The sequence below is a fragment of the Peromyscus californicus genome, unplaced genomic scaffold, assembly GCF_007827085.1.
Source record: "Peromyscus californicus insignis strain IS unplaced genomic scaffold, ASM782708v3 Scaffold_18__1_contigs__length_77618521, whole genome shotgun sequence".
NCBI lineage: Eukaryota > Metazoa > Chordata > Mammalia > Rodentia > Cricetidae > Peromyscus > Peromyscus californicus.
In genome coordinates this window covers 48,803,457-48,822,502 of record NW_026294480.1, presented here as the reverse complement: position 1 = coordinate 48,822,502, position 19,046 = coordinate 48,803,457, and the positions used below count along the sequence as shown (strand labels likewise).

Here is a 19,046-nt window from a genome sequence, read left to right as displayed (position 1 = left end):
TGCTTTTGTTGTCTGCAACTTGCCAAGCATTCCTGATTGCCCTCAGTAGCTGGCCATCGGCCTTGGCATTGTTGGAGGAGTTCAGTGGCCTTACTGGAGGAGGCAGAGAGCTGATAGGGATGCAGAGAGTCACTGCAGTGTTTAGATATTAATGAACCCAGTTAGAGGAGAGCTGCTGGAGGTACCCAGCAGCAGAGTCTGCAGGGTCACAGGGTTGAGTTTAGCTGCAGAGTTAAAGGAGCTACAGAGGTGAGGTGGAAGCTGTAGAGGCCAGGTACAAAGGGATGAATGGATGACCATAAAGGGAAGGGATGATGAATGAAGCCGGTGATGTCAGCTGTGGGGACCAAGGCCGGAAAAACTGCCCTGAGAAAGGAAGCGGATTAGGAAAGGGAGCACTTACAAGAGACCTGCTGACCACTGCTGAGGGCCAAGCTGAGATCAGATGCTGGAGATTTACACAGACAATACCTACATATATTGAAATTTTAACCCTCAGGGTGATAGTGTTAAGGCATGGTGCTTAGGGGACGTGATTAAGTCAGAAGGGCTCATGAATGGGATTAATGCCCTTATAAAAGAGGCAAAAAGAGACCTCCGCTCCTTCTGCCATGTGAGATTGCAGCTCTCTATGTGGTAACACACAACTCTTATCAGGCACCAAACAAATCTACCTGTGCCTTGACCTTGGACCTCTCAGCCTGCACACTGGTGAGACATTAATTTCCGTTGCTTATAAACCGCCCAGATGATATTTTGCTTTAGCAGTCTGATTAAAGTAAGATACAGAGTTATAAACATTAAAATAATAGCAAAATTTGGATTTCAAGGGGAATACATTCACTTGAACCTTGAGTGGCCTATAAAGTCTCCTGTGAGAAGGTCTTATTTCATATAAAATGGTGGGTTAATACTTATAATCCAGGCAAGTGAATGGGAAAGAGAACACAAGAGCATCTTTTCATGTTTCCTGGGGCCATGCTGTGGGATGGTCTTTCTGTATGCTGTGAATATGTGTTCTGATGATTGGTTAATAAAGAAGCTGCTCTGGCCTATGGCCAGTCAGGTTATAGCCAGGCAGGAAATCGAAGCAGAGAGACAGGAAGAAGAAAGGCAGAGGCGGGAGAGACGCCAGCCTGCCGCCCAAGGAGCAACATGCCAGCAGACTGGCAATGCCACAGCCATGTGGCAATACATAGATTAATAGAAATGGGTTAATTTAAGATGAAAGAGCTAGCTAGCAAGAATTCTTAGCCATAGGCCATACGGTTTGTAATTAATATAGGCCTCTGAGTGATTATTTTATAAGCAGCTGTGAGACCACAGGGCTGGGCAGGACTGGAGAAACTTCTGGCTACAGGGCCGTATCTACCTCTCTTTCTCTGAAGGTACTTCTGTTCTCCATATGTCTCTTAGCACCGTCATTCACATAGGGCAGTCATCTTAGCACCAAACCCTCTATATTAGTTATTTTTGTGTTACTGTGGTAACATACCATGACTGAAGTAACATAGAAGAGTTTATTTTGGCTTCCAGTTTGGAGTCCACAATAGTGGGATGGCAAGGCAGGAGAAGCTGGAAGCCAGCTGATCACATTTTGTTTGCATACAGAGAGCAGGGAGAGCAAGAAGTGGGGGTGAGAGGTACCCTCCTCCAGTGAAGTACCACTTCCAGCAAGCCTGCATCTCCTAAAGGTCCTATAATCTCCCCAAACAGCCCCACCATCTGGGAATCAAAGTGGTCAAATACATGGGATTATGAGGAAGATTTCTCATTTGAACCTCAACACCCTCCTGGAGATAGACTTGCCCACCAGAAATCATCAAACTTGGAACTAAAGACCTACATTCATGTCTCGTCTAGTTATAGATGCATCAGGCCAAAATTTCTTCATCTTAAAATAGAAATAGCAGTACCCATTTCATAGTCACTGAAATAATAAAATGAGGTAATTGTGGTGGGTAGAATGAGAAAGGCTTCTAGGCTCATATATTTGAGCTCCCTAGTTGGTGGGACTGCTTGGGAAGGATGAGGAGGTGTGGTCTTGGTGGAGGAGGTGTGTCACTCACTGGGAGTAGGCTTTGAGGTTTCAAAGGCCCAGCCATTCCCAGTGAGTTCTCACTGCCTCTTACTTGAGGATATGGATATAAGTTCTCAGTTACTGCTCTGGCACCATGCCTTCCTGTCTGCCTGCTTCCATGCTCCCCACCATGATGGTCATGGACTTAACCTCTAAAACTGTAAGCCACAATAAACTCTTCTATAAGTTACCTTGGTCATGGTGTTTCTTCCTAGCAATAGAAAAGTAACTAAGACAGTAATACATGTCACACTGTTTTGTAAACTTTTAAACATCATACAGCTGTTATTTTTTCTGTCCTGTGGGATGCCTGTGCTGGCCAGATTTTCATTACTGTCAAAGATACATGAATACATGTAGGCAGAAGTTTCTGTTCTGCCAACAACTCCCAAATTCCCAGCAGCCACTTCCAAAATTACCACACAGAAGTTTATATTAATTATAACTGCTTGACCATTAGCTCAGGCTTATTACTAACTAGCTTTTACACTTAAAATAACCCATAATTCTTATCTATGTTTAGCCTAGTGGCTTGGTACCTTTTCTCAGTTCTGCATTCTCATCTTGCTTCCTCTGCATCTGGCTGGCGACTCCTGACTCTGTCTTTCCTCTTCCCAGAATTCTCTTTGTTTGCTCGCCCCGCCTATACTTTGTACCTGGCTACTGGCCAATCAGTGTTTTATTAAACCAATTCCAGTGACAAATCTTTACAGTATACAAGAGCATTATCCCACAACATTTCCCCTTTTTTGTTTAATTAAAACAACTTGTTTGAAATGTTTTACATTGCTATGGATTTTAGTTTATTGATACAAATTTAAAGTTAATTTTGTTATATGTGTATATATTTCTACTCTTATTTAAGGTATTATGTTTATGCAACTCATTTAAATTTATAATGTATAATTAAGAAATACAAATTAATAATCATCTATGGTAATCAAACTTATAGTCATGTTAGTTAAGTTTTGTAGTTATATATAGGTATACTTCAATTAGGTAGGTAATCTTCAAACACTTCAAAGACCTACAGAACGTGGCATTTAAAATGTTTTAAGAACTTTGACTTATCTGAGCATTGAGACATGTCTGCTCCTGGCAGCACCAATCTACTTCAGAGAAGGTGGTGGGCATTGAAGAAACTCTATATGGAGTTTGCTTTCTTTATGGCAAAAGTTAGCCATTTGTGCAAGAAACTGCTCTTGCCTGGACTGCTTGACAGTATGTTGTATAAACTGGACATGCAGGACCCATGGGAAAATGACCACTGAACTTTGCCAAAATAGGGCAAGATTATCCTTAAGGTTCCTGCTTCACAGAGGAGACTGCCAGACATTCTGCAGGACACAGGGAGAAGTGACTGATGAACATTGCCAATAGGCAAGACAATCCTTCAAATTTCCTGCTTCACAAAAAAGTCTGCCAGAGACTCTAGGCCTGTAGGCTGAAAATGGATGCCCTAACATTGCAGAGGAACTTTTGGTGACTGTCCAGGCAGCCAGATGTCTCTGTCATTTCTAGAATTCTGGAAGTTGCTTACAATGCACTTCCTGTTTACTTAGGTAATATTATATCCTTCTGAGGTCTTTGATGTAGTTGAAGACTAGATAGTTATAATTTTCCTAGGTTATGATAAAAGATAGATTAGATATGAAACTTTGGACTCACAAATATAGTATAGATGATAGAATGTTTTCTTTAATTTTGCCAAGTACAAATAGACTAGATATTGTAACTGTAATTCTTGCTTTATAACTGTTTTATTATATGTAATTTTACTATATTAAAGTTAAAACCTTCCTTTTTGATTAGACAGAAAAGGGGAAGTGCTGTGGGATGTCTTTCTGTATGCTGTGAATATGTGTGGCTCTGATTGGTTGATAAATAAAGTTGTTTGGTCAATGGCAAGGCAGAATAAGGTTAGGTGGGACATTTGAACTGAAGAGATGGGAGAAGAAAGGAGAGTGAGGAGAGATGCCAGCCTGTCACCAGAGGAGCAACAAATGCCAGCAGACCGGTAACACTGCAGCCACATGGCAACATATAGATGAATAGAAATGGGTTAAAACAGCTAGCTAGCAAGAAGCCTGACCCATAGGCCATACAGTTTGTAAATAATATAAGCCTTTGTGTGTTTACTTGGGACCAAGCAGCTATGGTATGTGAGTGGGAGAGATTGGTCCTGACTGCAGGGCCAGGAAGAAGCTGGAGAAAGTTCCAGCTACAAATAAATCAAAGGAGGAAAAATTTATTTTGGATTATAGTTCTAGAGGTCTCAACATCTGTGTGCGCTCTTGACTGTGTTGTTCTTGCATCATGATGTGGAAGAAAGCATCTGTAAGAGCAGAACTTCTTGTCTTGTTGTCCTTGAAAAGTGAAGAGAAAGACACAAAGGGCTCAGGAACAAGACATAGCCTTCAAAGACATGCCTCCAAATGAGCCACCTCCTCCCAGCAGGCTCCACCTCTTAGCAGCTCATCAGTGGATTAACCCATTGATGATGTTAGCATCCTTATGACCCATACCTTTCAATCTGGCACCTGTCTGAGGACCTGGCCTTCAACACACAGAAGCCTTTTAGGGAGTGATGCTTCATCTTCAAATCACAACAATGGCATATGCTTCTGTATTCTTACACCCATTATAGAGATTAGGAAACATAACATTCCTAACCATCAGTGTGGATCTATAGGTAATTTTCAGGTTTCTGAGACTTAAGTCCCTAAAGTAGTTATGCCCCCAAACTATTTAAAAACAACTGAGTTGTTGCCATGAGTCACTTTAATTTGTCCTCTCCTCAAAAGCCATCACGGGAAGATGTAGCAGCTGATGTGTCATCTAGTAGTAGAATGTTTGAGCCATGCAATCCTTAGAGAATGAACTTTGACCACTCAGGAGAAAAAGACCAGCACCATTACTAGGACAAATACTCTGGAAACACGGAATAAAAATGGAGTGGAGGGCAGAGAGTTGTAAAATCCTTTTCTCTAAGTTCAGGATGGCTTCCTGAACCAGCAACCAATACTTCAGAAAAGCCCCATTGATGAGAAACCATTCAACAAATTATGCCACAGGTAAAGAGGTACTTCCAAATACTTTAAATAATTTGGTTATATGTTATGTTTATCCCTTGGATTATGAGAATCCTTGGAACTTAGTGTTGTGGGGTATTTGTTCACTGTGAAGATGTATTGCTGTGATTGGTGTAATAAGAAGCCAAATGGCCAATAGCTAGGCAGGAGAGATGGGCAGGACTTCTGGGACATTCTTTCTGGCAGAGAAAGAATGGTGGGAAGAAGGCAGAGTCGCCAGCCAGAGGCGGAGGAAGCAGCATGGGCAGTATGGAGAGGTGAAGCAACAAGCCATGCAATAGAACATAGATGAAAATAAATGGGTTAATTTAAGTTATAAGAGCTAGTGGGACAAGCCTAAGCTAAGGCCAAGCTTTCATAGTTAATAAAAAGTCTCCATGTCATTATTTGTGAGCTGGTGGCCCAAAGAAAAGTTTGACTACAACCTAGTCTCAGAATAATTGTAAGAATTAATATATTCTTTTTCTAACTTAGAGACTATGTAAAAATTAATCAAGTTAAAAAAATTTCATAGGTTCCTGCATCTTTCTCCTAGGTTCTACCATTAATATTTAACGATACCTTCTAGGCTTAGCTTTTTAATTAAACATTTTAATTTAAGGTAGTTGTAGGATTCCCACGAAGTTGTCCAGCTGAAAAGAGAAACCTTGGCACTTGTTTTCCGGCGTCTCTCAATATCAGCATCCTGCAAAGCTCGAGGACAGTTTCACCGCCCAGGTACTGTCTGTCACCGATGCAGTGAAATTACAGGACATCTCCAGCGCCACAGGGACCCCTTGGTTACCTGTTTATAGTCACACCTACTTCTTCCATATCACCCCTTCTTTAAGCCCTGGTAACCATGAATCTATTCTGAATTTCCATAATTTTGTATTTTCAAAAGTGTTGTATAAATGGAATCCCATGTTACATAGCCTTTGAGATTGGCTTTCTTTCTTTTAGCCTATTTGAAATTCATCCAAGTTGTGTCTTCTTTTTCTTTTTTCAGTAATATTTCACGGTAGTCATCTACAATGGTCTCTCAGGTAATAGTCCCTTTAGCCATTCACTATTCACCGGGGACATCTAGATCGAATTACTACCAACTTTCATGTTTAGGTTTTGGTGAGGGAATAAATTCTTTTTTTTTTTTTTTTGGTTTTTCGAGACAGGGTTTCTCTGTGTAGCTTTGCACCTTTCCTGGAACTCACTTTGGAGACCAGGCTGGCCTCGAACTCACAGAGATCCACCTGGCTCTGCCTCCCGAGTGCTGGGATTAAAGGCGTGCGCCACCACCGCCCGGCGGGAATAAATTCTTACTTCTCTGGAATAAATGCTCAGAAGTATAATAACTGCTAGGCTCTATGGAACTGTATTCTGAGTCTTTCACCTACACTTCTGTCTTAGGGTTTCTGTTTCTGTGACGTGACATCATTTATTTCCACGGCAACTCTTCCAAAGGAAAACATTTAATTGGGTGGTTTATAGTTTCGGAGTTTTTTTCCCGTTATCATCATGGCGGGAAACATGGTGGCATGTGAGCAGACGTGGTTCTGGACAAGGAGTTGAGAGCTCTACATCTTAATCAGGAGGCAGCAGAAGGAGGCTGCCGCACTAAGCCTAGCTTGGGCATATAAGACCTCAGAGCTCACCCCCAAAGTGACACACTTCCTCCAACAAGGCCACACTTCCTAATAGTGCCACTCCCTATGGGTCAAGTATTCAAACACATGAGTATATGGGGGGGGGCATTCCTATTTAAACCATATCTTTGAAATTGGATTTTTTTTTTCCGGAGCTGAGGACTGAACCCAGGGCCATGTGCTTGCTAGGCAAGCGCTGTACCACTGAGCTAAATCCCCAACCCATAGATTTTTTTTTTTGGACAGGCTTTTATGCTGTCACTCAGGCTGGCCTGGAACTTAGTATATAGCCCCAGCCTGGCTTTGAACTCATGTGACTCTTTCTGCTGCAGCCTCCTGAGTGTTTGGATTTCAGGTGTGAGCTCCCTATGCCCAGCTTGGGCACTCTTTGCTTTTTAAAGGCATTGTTATGGTTTTGAAGTCGTATGCTATGAGTTTGAATGAAACTCAAAGGAAGGTAGGAGAAGCAAACCTTAAGTAGCATTTTGAGCTAAGGCTGAAAATGCACCCAACTAAAGGTCATGTTATCAGGCTGATAAAGTCTCCAAGGTAACATGTCTGTCTTCGGAAGGCCGCATTTGTCAATCCCTGTCTGGGGTAGTATCAGATCCCCAGTTTCTTCCCCTTGTAGGAATGTCTTTGGTTGGTGTGTGGTGCTCAGGGAAAGCCTGTGTGCATCTGCCATTTACTCTGGCTAGATACAAACTACCCCGGAAGGAGCAACCTTTCCGTTACTCTTCTGTCTGTAGTCCCTCTGAAGGGTAATCTTTAAATCCGGTAAAGAAGTATTTTGGGATGGCCTGGCTTGAGCTCCCTCACAGTAATTTGTTACAGCAGCTCGAGGATGCTAATGGAGTCTAATGGAGTCTCTCTCCTTTACTGTTTTCCCAGCTCTCCAAAGATACCATTTATCTTTTTTGTTTGTTTGTTTTTGTTTTTTGAGACAGGGTTTCTATGTATAGCTCTGGCTGGAACTCGCTTTGTAGACCAGCCTGGTCTCAACTCAAGTAGCTCTGCCTGCCTCTGACTGGGGTTAAAGGCGTGTACCACCATTGCCTGCTGATACCACTATTTTCATATTGATTAAGTTGTTAATTAATTAATTTCCAGACAGGGTTTCTCTGTGTAGCTCTGGCTGTCCTGGAACTCACGCTGTAGATCAGGCAGGCTTCAAACTCACAGAGATCCGTCTGCCTCTGCCTCCTGAGTGCTGGGATTAAAGGCGCGCGCGCCATCACCACCTGACAAAGATTTTTTTTTTTAATTCGGAGCTGAGGACCGAACCCAGGGCCTTGTGCTTGCTAGGCAAGCACTCTACCACTGAGCTAAATCCCCAACCCCAAAAGACTTTTATAATTAGCACTTACCACACCAGTATGCTGAATTAGTTTTTTTATTTTAAGAGGCCCAGCCATGCTATGTGGCTCTGGCTGGTCTCCAGCTCCTAGGCTCACGGTATTCCCTTATCTCAGACTCCCCAGGAGCCGATGCCACCTTAACCAGCAGAAGTTAGATTTATGGATGCTCACAATAATTCCCAATGCAAGTGCTTTTACTTAAATAGATCAAATTGTCAGTTGACATTGTGCTAGCCATTTGGTGTCAGTTTTCTTCCAATTAATATTGATTAGCATCAGTTCACTTAGCTCATTAATATATTTACTTCCTGAGATCAAACACTCTTGATGGGTCATCCCAAGATTGGGTTCATCTCAATATCTTGCTTCTTTTGGCAAGGGCTTCTTTACCTTTGAGCCACGCTCCCAGCCCTGACGATGGTTCTTTTAAAACCTGCCAAGTGCATGATTGTTAGATATTACCAACTAAGAATCTTATCTCATCGAACCTCTCAATTAGCCAAGAATAATAATCACCGTGGTTTTTTTTTTTTTTTTTTTTTTGCACAGGTCTTGTTAGCTGGCCCAGTACTCACTATGTAGCCAAAGCTAACTCAGGGCAATCCTCTTGCCTCAGTCTCCAAAGTGCCGGGATTGCAGATGTGAACCATGCCTACCCAGTTTAACCACTCTATTCATAAAACAGAAACTTGAAATGGTAAACTGCTGACATAGCATAATAACTGTGATGAAAATGTATTAAACTAGCTATTTTCTGGCCTGGCTTTCACTAGATGCCAGGTCTTGGTAACAAGTCATCATTGGAGTTCAGTATTCATTCATTTAAAAAAAAAATTTTTTTTCAGACAGGGTCTCATGCATCCCAGACTGGCCTTAGAGTCCAATGTTTGATAGCATGTCTTCTCAGCTTCACTTTACATTTCTTTTTGAATATTAGGTACCTCTTTGGTTTTTAGGCTTTAAAGTTGATAATGGTATGTTCTTGAATCTGATAAATTTTGTAGAAGATAATACTATCTTTAAGTCTTTGTTGGCCTAAAAGCCTCCCAAATTTCACAGGATTTAAATTTTATGAGTATCCTAATGATAACAAATGCTGATGTGGATGTGGGGAAATGGGAAACCTTACACACTACTGATGGGAGTATAAACTAGTGCAGCCGTTTTGAAAGTCAGTCTGGAATTCCCTCCAAAAAAACTAGAAAGAAGTGGTTTTTGAGTAGAAATGGCCCTTATAGGCGCATGTATTTGAATGCCTGGTCATTAGGGAGGCGTGGCCTCATTGGGGTAGGTGTAGTCTTGTTAGAGTCACTGGGAAAAGGCTTTGGGATTTCAAAAGCCCACACCAGTCCTGGTATCTGGCTCTTCCGCTGATCCGGAACTCTCAGCTACTTCTGCCTGCCTGCCACAGCGCTCTCTACTATGATGACAGTGGACTAACCTTCTGAAACTGTAAGCAAGCCCCAGTTACATGCTTTCTCTTATAAGGGTTGCCATGGCCCTGGTGTCTGTTCAGAGCACAGTCTAAGAAATCTATATCCTACTACGGAGACCATGCAGGTCCACGTTCATTGCTGCGCTATACACAATAGCTGGGAAGTGGAATCGGCCTAGATGTCTATCAATTGATAATGGACAGTGAAAATGTGGTACGTGTACAGAATGCAATTTTACTCAGCTATTAAGGAAAACGAAATTATGAAATTGGCAGTTAAATGGGTAGAGCTGGAAATATTATACTGAGCAAGGTAACCCAGGACCAACCAGAAAGGCAAATGCTTTATGTTTTCTCTCATATGCAGATCTGTGGGAGGCCAGCTGCGATCTTCCGATCTGGGTTCTTGGGAGGGAGGAGAGAGGAATGAGGAAGTATTAAATAGAAATAAAGCCTGAGACAATGAGAAAGACAGAGACACAGGATAGCTTCCAGAGGGCCCTGGGTTCATACTCAGTCACCTAGAGTTTAATCATGATGGGCTTTTATACGTCAGCAATAGGAGGGACAGAAGACCTCCCTTTCAAGGTCAAGATATAAAGTACCAACAAGTGTAGACCCTTCAAAACACCTAGTAATCACGCCCTTGGCCAATCTTCACATTATGAGCCCTGCTGGGCAAAGCAAGCTCAGATTTTTCTGACCTTGAGTAAGGTCTTTCTAGGGAGTCTCTGTGGGCCCCCACATAGATCCCAGGCACAATTCTTTAGTTTTGAGTGTTTAACTTGGAGAACCTCGGGGAGCCAGGAAACTAGAAAAGGGCCAGTGGGGTGGGAAGGTCCCATAAGGGAGGAGGGATGATAGAACATTTTGTAAAATGAAGGGGGGGAAATATTGCTTGTGGAACAGTTCCAAGAGGGAGATAGGGGGATGGAGGAAGGAACAGGGCAGGGGAATGTTAATCAAAATGAAGGGAGGAGGTATGGAAAAAAAAAGCAACACCAAGAAAGAAAGCAATAAAAAAACAAAAAACAAAAGGGAGTGTGAAGGCAGATGCCTTTCAAGGCTAGACTTGCTGGTTGTAGAAGTGCCCTGCATATGAAGACCCTACCAACACAAAAGAGTTTTAAATTTTTATGCTCTTGCCTCATTGTACCCGCAGTATGATTATTATTTTAAATCACGGGGCTGAGTCCTCTCCTGCCTCCCACTCCTTCCATCATTGGACAAGTTGACTTTGGATTGCAGTCGGGACTCCATTAGTCCAATGACCCTTTTGTGCTGTATAAATACAAGACACATTCTCAAAGTAAGGGTTTCTCTGGGGTTCAGTTATTTATTTTTATTTTATGTGCATTGGTGTTCCGCCTGCATGTAGTCCGTGTGAGGGTGTCAGATCTTGGAGTTATAGACAGTTTTGAGCTGCTATGTGGGTGCTGCGAACTGAACTCAGGTCCTTTGGAAGGAAAAAAAAACCAACCCAAAAACAACAACCACAGTCAGTGCTCTTAACTGCTGAGCCATCTCTCCAGCCCCTGGTTCAATTATTTTTTTAAAAGATACTGAATACTTGATTTTTTTCCCCCTTCTGTTAACTATTTCATTTAAATTAAAAAAGAAAAAGAAAAGGAACACCACTCTTACACTGACATTTTCTGCAGATTCAGCGTTGGATAAGTTTAATCAGAATGTACCTGCAAAGCAAGTAACAACGTAATCACTATCGACTGACTAGGTCATTATGTTTTGAATTCCCTTAATCAGGAACGCGGACACAGTCAACTACGGGTACATTCCAGACGCTGCCTATGTGAACAGTAACTCAGGGTTTCCTCTTGGCTGGCTTCGCTGTTGAAAGCCAAATACGCACATGTGTGTTCCTTTTCAGTCCTTGACTTCGTTTGTGAGGAATTTAACCCCACCTCCCGTCCAGAATGGAAAAACAACGCCCCCATTCCCGCCCTCGGCTTAAGTCCTCTCCAGTTACAGAAGTTTGGATTTTTTTTTTCCTAGAGAGCTAGACGAAAGTCTCTCACCGAGAGTGGAGTTAGAGTATCCACTTATTTGTTCTGCTGGGACACCGGTGAGGAAATCGCACGTTGTAACTTAGTCTCCAGGGGAAGAAGAGGAATGAGTTCCTAAAAACTTGAGTTGCAGTGCTTGGCACCCAGGTTTGATTGACAAGAGACCGATTGAGCGAGAGCAAGGGGGCGGGGCTGCGGGCCTTGGGGGCCCCCGGTTGAGACAAAGGGGCTTCAGCGGTCACCGGGAGAGGAAGGACCCTTACGGGCTGCTGCGCCCTAAGGGTGCATTCGGTGGAGTCTCTTTCTCCTTTGCAGAGAGGGCGGGCGATCGGGCGAAGCGGGCTTGGCGGGAGGCAGAGGGGAGGTGGAGGGGGGGTGGTGGTGTCGAAAGGGGGCACGAGTCCGGGTGGGGGCAGTGCTGTATCACGTGGTCGTCGCTGCCGCCGCAGGCTTGGGGCTGTTCTTCCGGGTTGGAGGCACAGCGCCGCGGGCCGAGCCCGGGTCTGCCAGCGCGGCGGCGTGGCGTTTTGCTTGCAGCCCCCGGGGTCGCCAGCTGTCCCGCCTGCCCGCCTAGGTGAGCCACCCGGCCCTGCGGCGGCGCCTGGGGGGCTGCTGGAGAAAGCGGGGTAGCTAGTGCTGACCCCCAGGTCCTGCGGCGTAGGGGACCTGTCAGGGAGCAGAAGGGGGGCGGGGTCGGCAGTGTCTAGCAAATGGGGTGCAAAAGGCTCCTGCAGGCGACCGGCGGAGAAGGAATACCGTGCCTCAGGGGCGCTTTTGTGTGTATTCCATTGGGGTGACGTGGAGGGGAATGGGAGGGTGGGTGTGGGAACAGGGTCCCCGGCAGAGGACAAGGAACGGAGTGACAGCTGTGCAGGTGCAGATCTTGGATCCCGGGGTGGGGGTGGGGGTGGGGTGGAGGCAAGGACTATGAAAGTTGTATCTGGTTGTTTTGGCACTAAGAGGGATTGGAAGAGAGGTCATAGAGGACTTTCGTTGGGGGGTGGACCTAAAAGAATGGCAGCTGGACTCCCCTAAGTTGTACTTGAACCTTGAGAGTGTTCCGGCAGGGTGCCCAGTTGGGTACATAGGAAAAAAAGGGTGGGTGTAGGTCAGGACCGAGTGGTGGTAGTGGGTGCCAGTTTCTACAAGACTGAGAGAGGGCCTTGGATTGGCCAGGCAGGAGAGCGGGGTGGGGGTGTAGCCTGAGCAAAGCTGGTTCAAACTTGAGAGGCACAATGACTACTATGTAGCTAGAGCCAATGGGCTTCCACAGGAGGTTATAAATAGAGGTCCAGTAGCACGTGCCAGTGGGTGGCAGTTTAGCTGCTAAGGGAGGGCAGCACCTGTGACCGGGGCCATGGCACCAGTGTCTTTGGGCGAGGTCATGCTGCCTGCCAGGGGAGGGTATTGTGTCCTTGTTGGTATGCCTAGCTTTTAAAAAGCATGACTCTTGTTTATGCTTGCAGGTGTCCTTTATTGGTCCTGTGGTGGTGTGCAGCCATTAGGAAACTTTGTCTAGCGGGATGGACCTTACTTGCCCACTGCACCCTGTTTTTTGGGCAAATGTCAGTTATTTTTCCATTCTTATTTCATTATTCTTATTGTATTTTTTTATTTTGAGACGAGGAAGGTCTCAGTCTGCAGCTTTGACTGGCTGGAAAGTCTATGTATAGCCCATGCTGGCTTTGAACTTGAGCTGGCTCCTCCTGCCTTCACCTCCCCAGTGCTGGCATTTACAACCATGAGCCGCCACCCTGGCTCCATCCATTTTCTTTTTTTTTTTTTTTTTGTTTATTGTAAGGACAGTTTAGGATTATTCTAACATCAGCAAATAGTTTATCTTTGCTGATAGGATCAATTTTCTACAAGGCTACACAAACATTTTGTTTTCGAGGGAAAAGTTCTGAAACTCTGTTTCAGAAATCTATTTCAAAATGGCTCCAGGAGACTCAGCCCTAGTTATTTAAGCGTTCAGTCAAAAATATTAATTGACTTACTCTGTTTAGTGCAAGGCACTGGGCCAAGGATAATAATAGTGAATGGAACAACCAATCAGGATCTTGTGTTCTTTAAACCCTCCCCACGACCCTATGGTCAGGGCACTTTGCTTTAATCCTCACGGCTCTATGAGGTAGGTTTTTACTATTATTCTGATCTTAGAGAGGAGGGAGGAAATGAGGTACAGAGAATGGGGTAATTCAAGAAGGTCACACCTACAATAAATTGCAGAAGGGGCTTCCAACCCAGAGTTTATATTTGTTTTTGTTTTTGTTTTTTTGTTTTTCGAGACAGGATTTCTCTGTGTAGCTTTGCGCCTTTTCCTGGAACTCACTTGGTAGCCCAGGTTGGCCTTGAACTCACAGAGATCCGCCTGGCTCTGCCTCCCGAGTGCTGGGATTAAAGGCGTGCGCCACCACCGCCCGGCCCAGAGTTTATATATATATATATATATTTTTTTTTTTTTGGTTTTTCGAGACAGGGTTTCTCTGTGCAGCTTTGCGCCTTTCCTGGGACTCACTTGGCAGCCCAGGCTGGCCTCGAACTCACAGAGATCCGCCTGGCTCTGCCTCCCGAGTGGTGGGATTAAAGGCGTGCGCCACCACCGCCCGGCTGAGTTTATATTTGTAATGTCTTCTTTTGCTAGGTCAGGTCCTCCTTGCCCTTGACTCTAGAGGGTTTTAACATTTGTTTGGGGAAGGCTGAGGATGTAGTTCAGTGGTCGTGCACTTTCCTAGTGAGTGTAAGGTCCTGGGTTCTTGGCGACAGACAGACAGACAGACACACACACTTATTGGGAAGGCAGTTATCCTTATAACTTACATTATGAAGCTTTGTGAATGCCATACTAAAACAGGTATTTTATTCTTTTAAACTTTGAGTGGCAAAATTATCCCAATATTGATTCAAAGGCTTGAGAAGTACATGGAAGATCAGATAATAGAGAATTTTGAAGGGAAGGGGAAAATCTGACTCTTTTGGAGTAGACATAGACTAGCCAGTGATAAGATGGTTCAGATAGTTTCAGAACCATTTATATTTAAATTAGGCCAATAAACAACCTCCTGATCTTTGCTTTATATGTTTAAGGCCTGAATAAGTGTTTTTTGTTTTTGTTTTGTTTTTTTTTTTGTTTTTGTTTTTGTTTTTGTTTTTGTTTTTTCGAGACAGGGTTTCTCTGTGTAGCTTTGCGCCTTTCCTGGAACTCACTTGGTAGTCCAGGCTGGCCTCGAACTCACAGAGATCCGCCTGGCTCTGCCTTCCGAGTGCTGGGATTAAAGGCGTGCGCCACCACCGCCCGGCTTGTTTTTTTTTTTTTTTTAAAGATTGGGCTTTTGGTATTAAGGATCTGTTCAACACCAAATTACTATTTTCCTAGTAGGCAAGACAATCATAGACTCTAAAAGGACCTCAGCAAACTGCTGTTTTCTACCAGTTTTATTGGTTAGTGGATTGAGGCTCAAAGTAGTTCAGGTTAAACAAGCAGGAAGTGGCAGACTTGGGCAGTGCAGGGTTCCATTAAGGCCATTTTCATTGATTTGCTGATGAAGTCTGGGGAAGCTTTGCCAACTGAGAACAGTGGTTGGTGTGTGTATGGGGGGGAGATGGGATGACCCAAGAAGAGAAAGGGCCTCTGAGATTCTGTCATTGGGCTACATTTGTTGAATTAAAGGGCATCTAGTTAATAAGCAACCCTTGGATCGATCATTCATGTCACCAGTATTCCCTCTCCGTGTTTTAAAGAAGTCTGTTTAGGAAGTTGTAGTAACAGCTCTGAGATTTAAAATGAGCTAAATTCTCCTCAGATGCCTGGACCAGTGGTTGTCGAGCCAGCTTGGATCGGATGCTAGGCCCTCACTTTAGAGAGTCCATCACGGATCAGTACCTATAGGTGGAGTGGATAATGTTAGCCAGGTTTGACTGATGGACTTTGGACCCTCTGCTTCTTCTCATTCTTGAAGCAAAGAGAAATGTAGAGGAACATGGGGAGTGTGGGAATGCCTTCCGTGAATCCCCGGGGATCTGCCGAACAGGGCAGAGGTGGCTGAAGATACAACAACAGAGCGCTACTTCAGCTAGTCCTGTTAGAATTGGTAATAAGTGGCCACATTCTGGTTAAATAAACATTATTATAAGAAAACTTGCAAATAATACTGGCCACTGTTGAGAACCACTTTCAAAAGAGTTCACAGTTATGTGCACGTGTACAAACAAAGCCTGAGGTAGTAAAGATGTTATGGGGCTTTTCTTCCTTTTTCTTTTTTGAGTCTTATCCCATGCATGTTTATTTTCTTCAGAGGTAAACATGAATCTCATGTTCATTTAGACATGGATCAGGAGATCCCACTGTCAGAGCTAAGTATTTTACTGCAATGGATAGGATAGCAATGTGCTTTGTGTGACTTAGTGCCTAGCAGTGTTTTCTAGATAACCTAAGGGAAATTCAAATGTAACTTTGATTATATGTAGCTCTTTGGAAAATATGTTGACTTAGAAGATAACTTTAGTGTAAGATGTGGCTTAGCTTTGTAGGTGTGTATATACAAACTCTCCAGCTACACACACACACACACACACACACACACACACACACACACACACACACACACGACTCAGGCCTGAATTGAATACTGAGTTTATAATCTCAATTTTAGGTAGAAAATGGATTTCAAATTTTAAATGCTGAATTTGAAACAACTTTTGAAGTGTTGTCTACAAGTAAAAGACTTGACAACCAAATTCTTTGTGGATGGCAGCATACAGTTGTCTTCCAGATGCAGACCCTTTAGATGAATATTTATATGCTTTTTTTTTTTCATGCTCAACTGACAAGGTAGTTTTTTTTCTTGGCATGTAAACATTTTCTTTTCTTTCTTTTTAGTAATTTGCCGTCAAGGAGTCGGGGATTTGGAAAGTTGGGAGCACCAAGCAACATGGCGCATCTCTTGAAAACGGTGGTGACTGGCTGTTCTTGTCCTTTCCTTAGTAACTTGGGGTCCTGTAAGGTTCTACCGGGGAAGAAAGACTTTTTGCGAACATTTCACACTCATCAGGCACTGTGGTGTAAATCGCCTGTAAAACCAGGTAAAAATTGACTTCCCTGTGTGCTTTGAGTCCTTGATGATACATGCAAGGAAAACCAAGTTTTATGACCTGGTACTTGTGAGTGATCATTATAAACAGAAAACGAAATGAGTGGTTTTTTTTCCCCCTCATGTTTTTCACTTACAGAAATTCCAGACTGCCATTGCTAACAGAGAAGATAAAAATAATGGGACAAGGAAAAAGATTAACTAGTATTGTATTCGGGAGCCTTTTGCTTATAGTAACCATTTCTCCCAGAAGCCTTTTCTTTGTTCCTAGAAAGCATGGGGGAATTGCACCGTATATAGTTCACCTCTGCTCAGGAGTTAGGAATGAAGTGTATTAACTGATGTGCAACAATGTTCCTTGATTTAGTAAAAAAGCAACGTCACTGCAGTTCAGGTCAGAAATGTTCGTCCTCCTACGTGCTGTTAATGGCTACTGTTCAGCTTGGTTTTGTATCTATTTATATGTATGCCTGCGTGTCTTTGTGTATGTGCACAGTATCCTCTGAGACCAGAAGAGGGTGTTGGGTCCCCTGGAGCTGGAGTTGCAGGCTGTTGTTGGTTGTCTTGATGTGGATGCTGGGAGCCCAATGCACTCTTAACCACTGAGCCTTCATCCCTCCAGCTCCACCGCTACCACTTTTTATCTCTTGGGTTCCACCCATCATCTTCTGAAGTGCTGTATCAGTTTCCTCGTCTCTGTGCTTCCAGCCTCTGCCCTTCTCCTGTCTGTCCTGCGCATGACAATGTGAATACCCTTTTAAAACTGTGAGAACACGCCAGTCCTTTCTTCAAAATCACTACTGTCTTCTCAGCTCTTACAGAACAAGAGTGAAGGTTTCCAGCGACCTATCAGGTCTTCTCTGATAGGAGAAGTTGCGCTTGCTTCTGTTCTAAGTACAGGGCCGAAGGAGGAAGGGCTCAAGGGGGTCACCTTCTAAGCTGGGTTACTTTTCTTCTAGCAGTCTTCCCAAGGACCATCCCAATACAGTTACTCATTGGCCAGACCTTGAGCATGTGGACATTTGTCAGGAAGACTTAGACGTTTAGTTTTTATTCCAGATGGCAATATGCCCAGCTAAGAATGGCATTTAGTTCTTAAGAGGAAAGAATGGCATGAAGCTTTCCTCTCCCTCTTAAGGCTTGCAGGGCTGTTTTTTCTGGCCACCAAGGAGCTCTGTTACCTTGAATAGATTTCGTAGCCTCTTTCCATGTTCCCAGAGGATGAATCACTGTTGGCATCGCACCTTTTCCCAAGTTTACCTTCAACGACTTTCTTTTGATCTGTTCTGGAAAGCCAGATTACCTCGTGATAAAGTCGGTAAGATAGGAGCAAATGACTGTGTTGGGGACATGGGGACTGTACTTGTGAATAAATCTATAGACATCAAGATCTCTGCGTTAATATGTTCAGCTTTTGGTTTTTTAAAAAAAAAATTCTCAACTATTTTTAAAATGTATTTTTTTCTATAATAAAATATTAATTTAATGACCGCATTGAAAAGCACGAAAAGTAATTCCAGTCAGTATTCCTATTTTCTCAATTGCTTCTTTTCTTAAACTCCCCGCCCCCTCCACCCTCCCCCCCCCCCCCCCCCCCCCCCCCCACCCCCCCCCCCTTTTTGAGATAGGGTCTCTCTCTGTAATCCTCGCTGCCCTGGGACTCTCTGTGTAGACCAGGCTGTCTTGCCTCTGCCTCCCTAGTGCTTAGATTAACGCTGTGTGCCACCGCACTCGACTTCTATTTCTACGGTAGGCTTGTTCAGAAATGATCCAGAGTTCACGTGCTGCATTTGCTTGCTATGTCTCTTAGGCCTTTCTTGACACAGAAGAGACTTTTCATTACTGGGAACCAGACCTAGGCCTTCCAACTCGCTGGCCAGGTGTGTTACCCCTGGGTTGCATCCTCAGCCCCTCTTCTCTATTTTTCTCCCTTTACTTGTTGAAGAATACAGTTGTTGCTTGGCAGGATTTCCAGTGCTCTGAATTTGACTGATTGAGTTCCCTTGATTGGTTCTGCTGAATCAGTTTCTGTTCCTTATATTTTTTGGTAACATGTAGCTGGTGGACCTGAAGGCTCTGTCAGCTTAAAGATACATTTCTGACAAGAATACCTCGCTGGTAGTGTTGTGTATTATTGCATTACATCACGAAGACCGCTTGGTCAGTATAGGTGTTGTCCTTGTGATCTGTCTGATAGGAAGTTCCCATCAGCTTTTATTTTCATTCAGATACTTTTAGATGCTTTGATTGATGGTCCTTAACTAAATCCATGATTTTATTAGAGCTTTCAAAATGGTGAGATTCTATCATTGATCATTTATCAGCTAGAATTTTTCTATAAAGGA

The 19,046-nt window shown here is 43.6% G+C and overlaps 1 protein-coding gene across 5 annotated transcripts in view; it reads left to right on the top strand.

Moving 5' to 3' along the window:
• Nnt (nicotinamide nucleotide transhydrogenase) overlaps nucleotides 1-19,046 on the top strand; it is a 110,204-nt gene that overhangs the window by 6,994 nt on the left and 84,164 nt on the right. Inside the window, exons 1-2 of one of the 5 annotated variants that reach the window (XM_052743325.1) lie at nucleotides 11,644-11,758; nucleotides 16,491-16,693. In XM_052743325.1, coding sequence (XP_052599285.1) covers nucleotides 16,543-16,693 — 151 coding nt within the window. In that variant the 5' untranslated portion in view covers nucleotides 11,644-11,758; nucleotides 16,491-16,542. Of the gene's footprint in view, nucleotides 1-11,643; nucleotides 11,759-11,831; nucleotides 11,903-12,052; nucleotides 12,186-16,490; nucleotides 16,694-19,046 lie in introns of those variants that run through there. The other 4 variants (XM_052743328.1, XM_052743327.1, XM_052743324.1 and 1 more) reach the window with 4 other exon arrangements.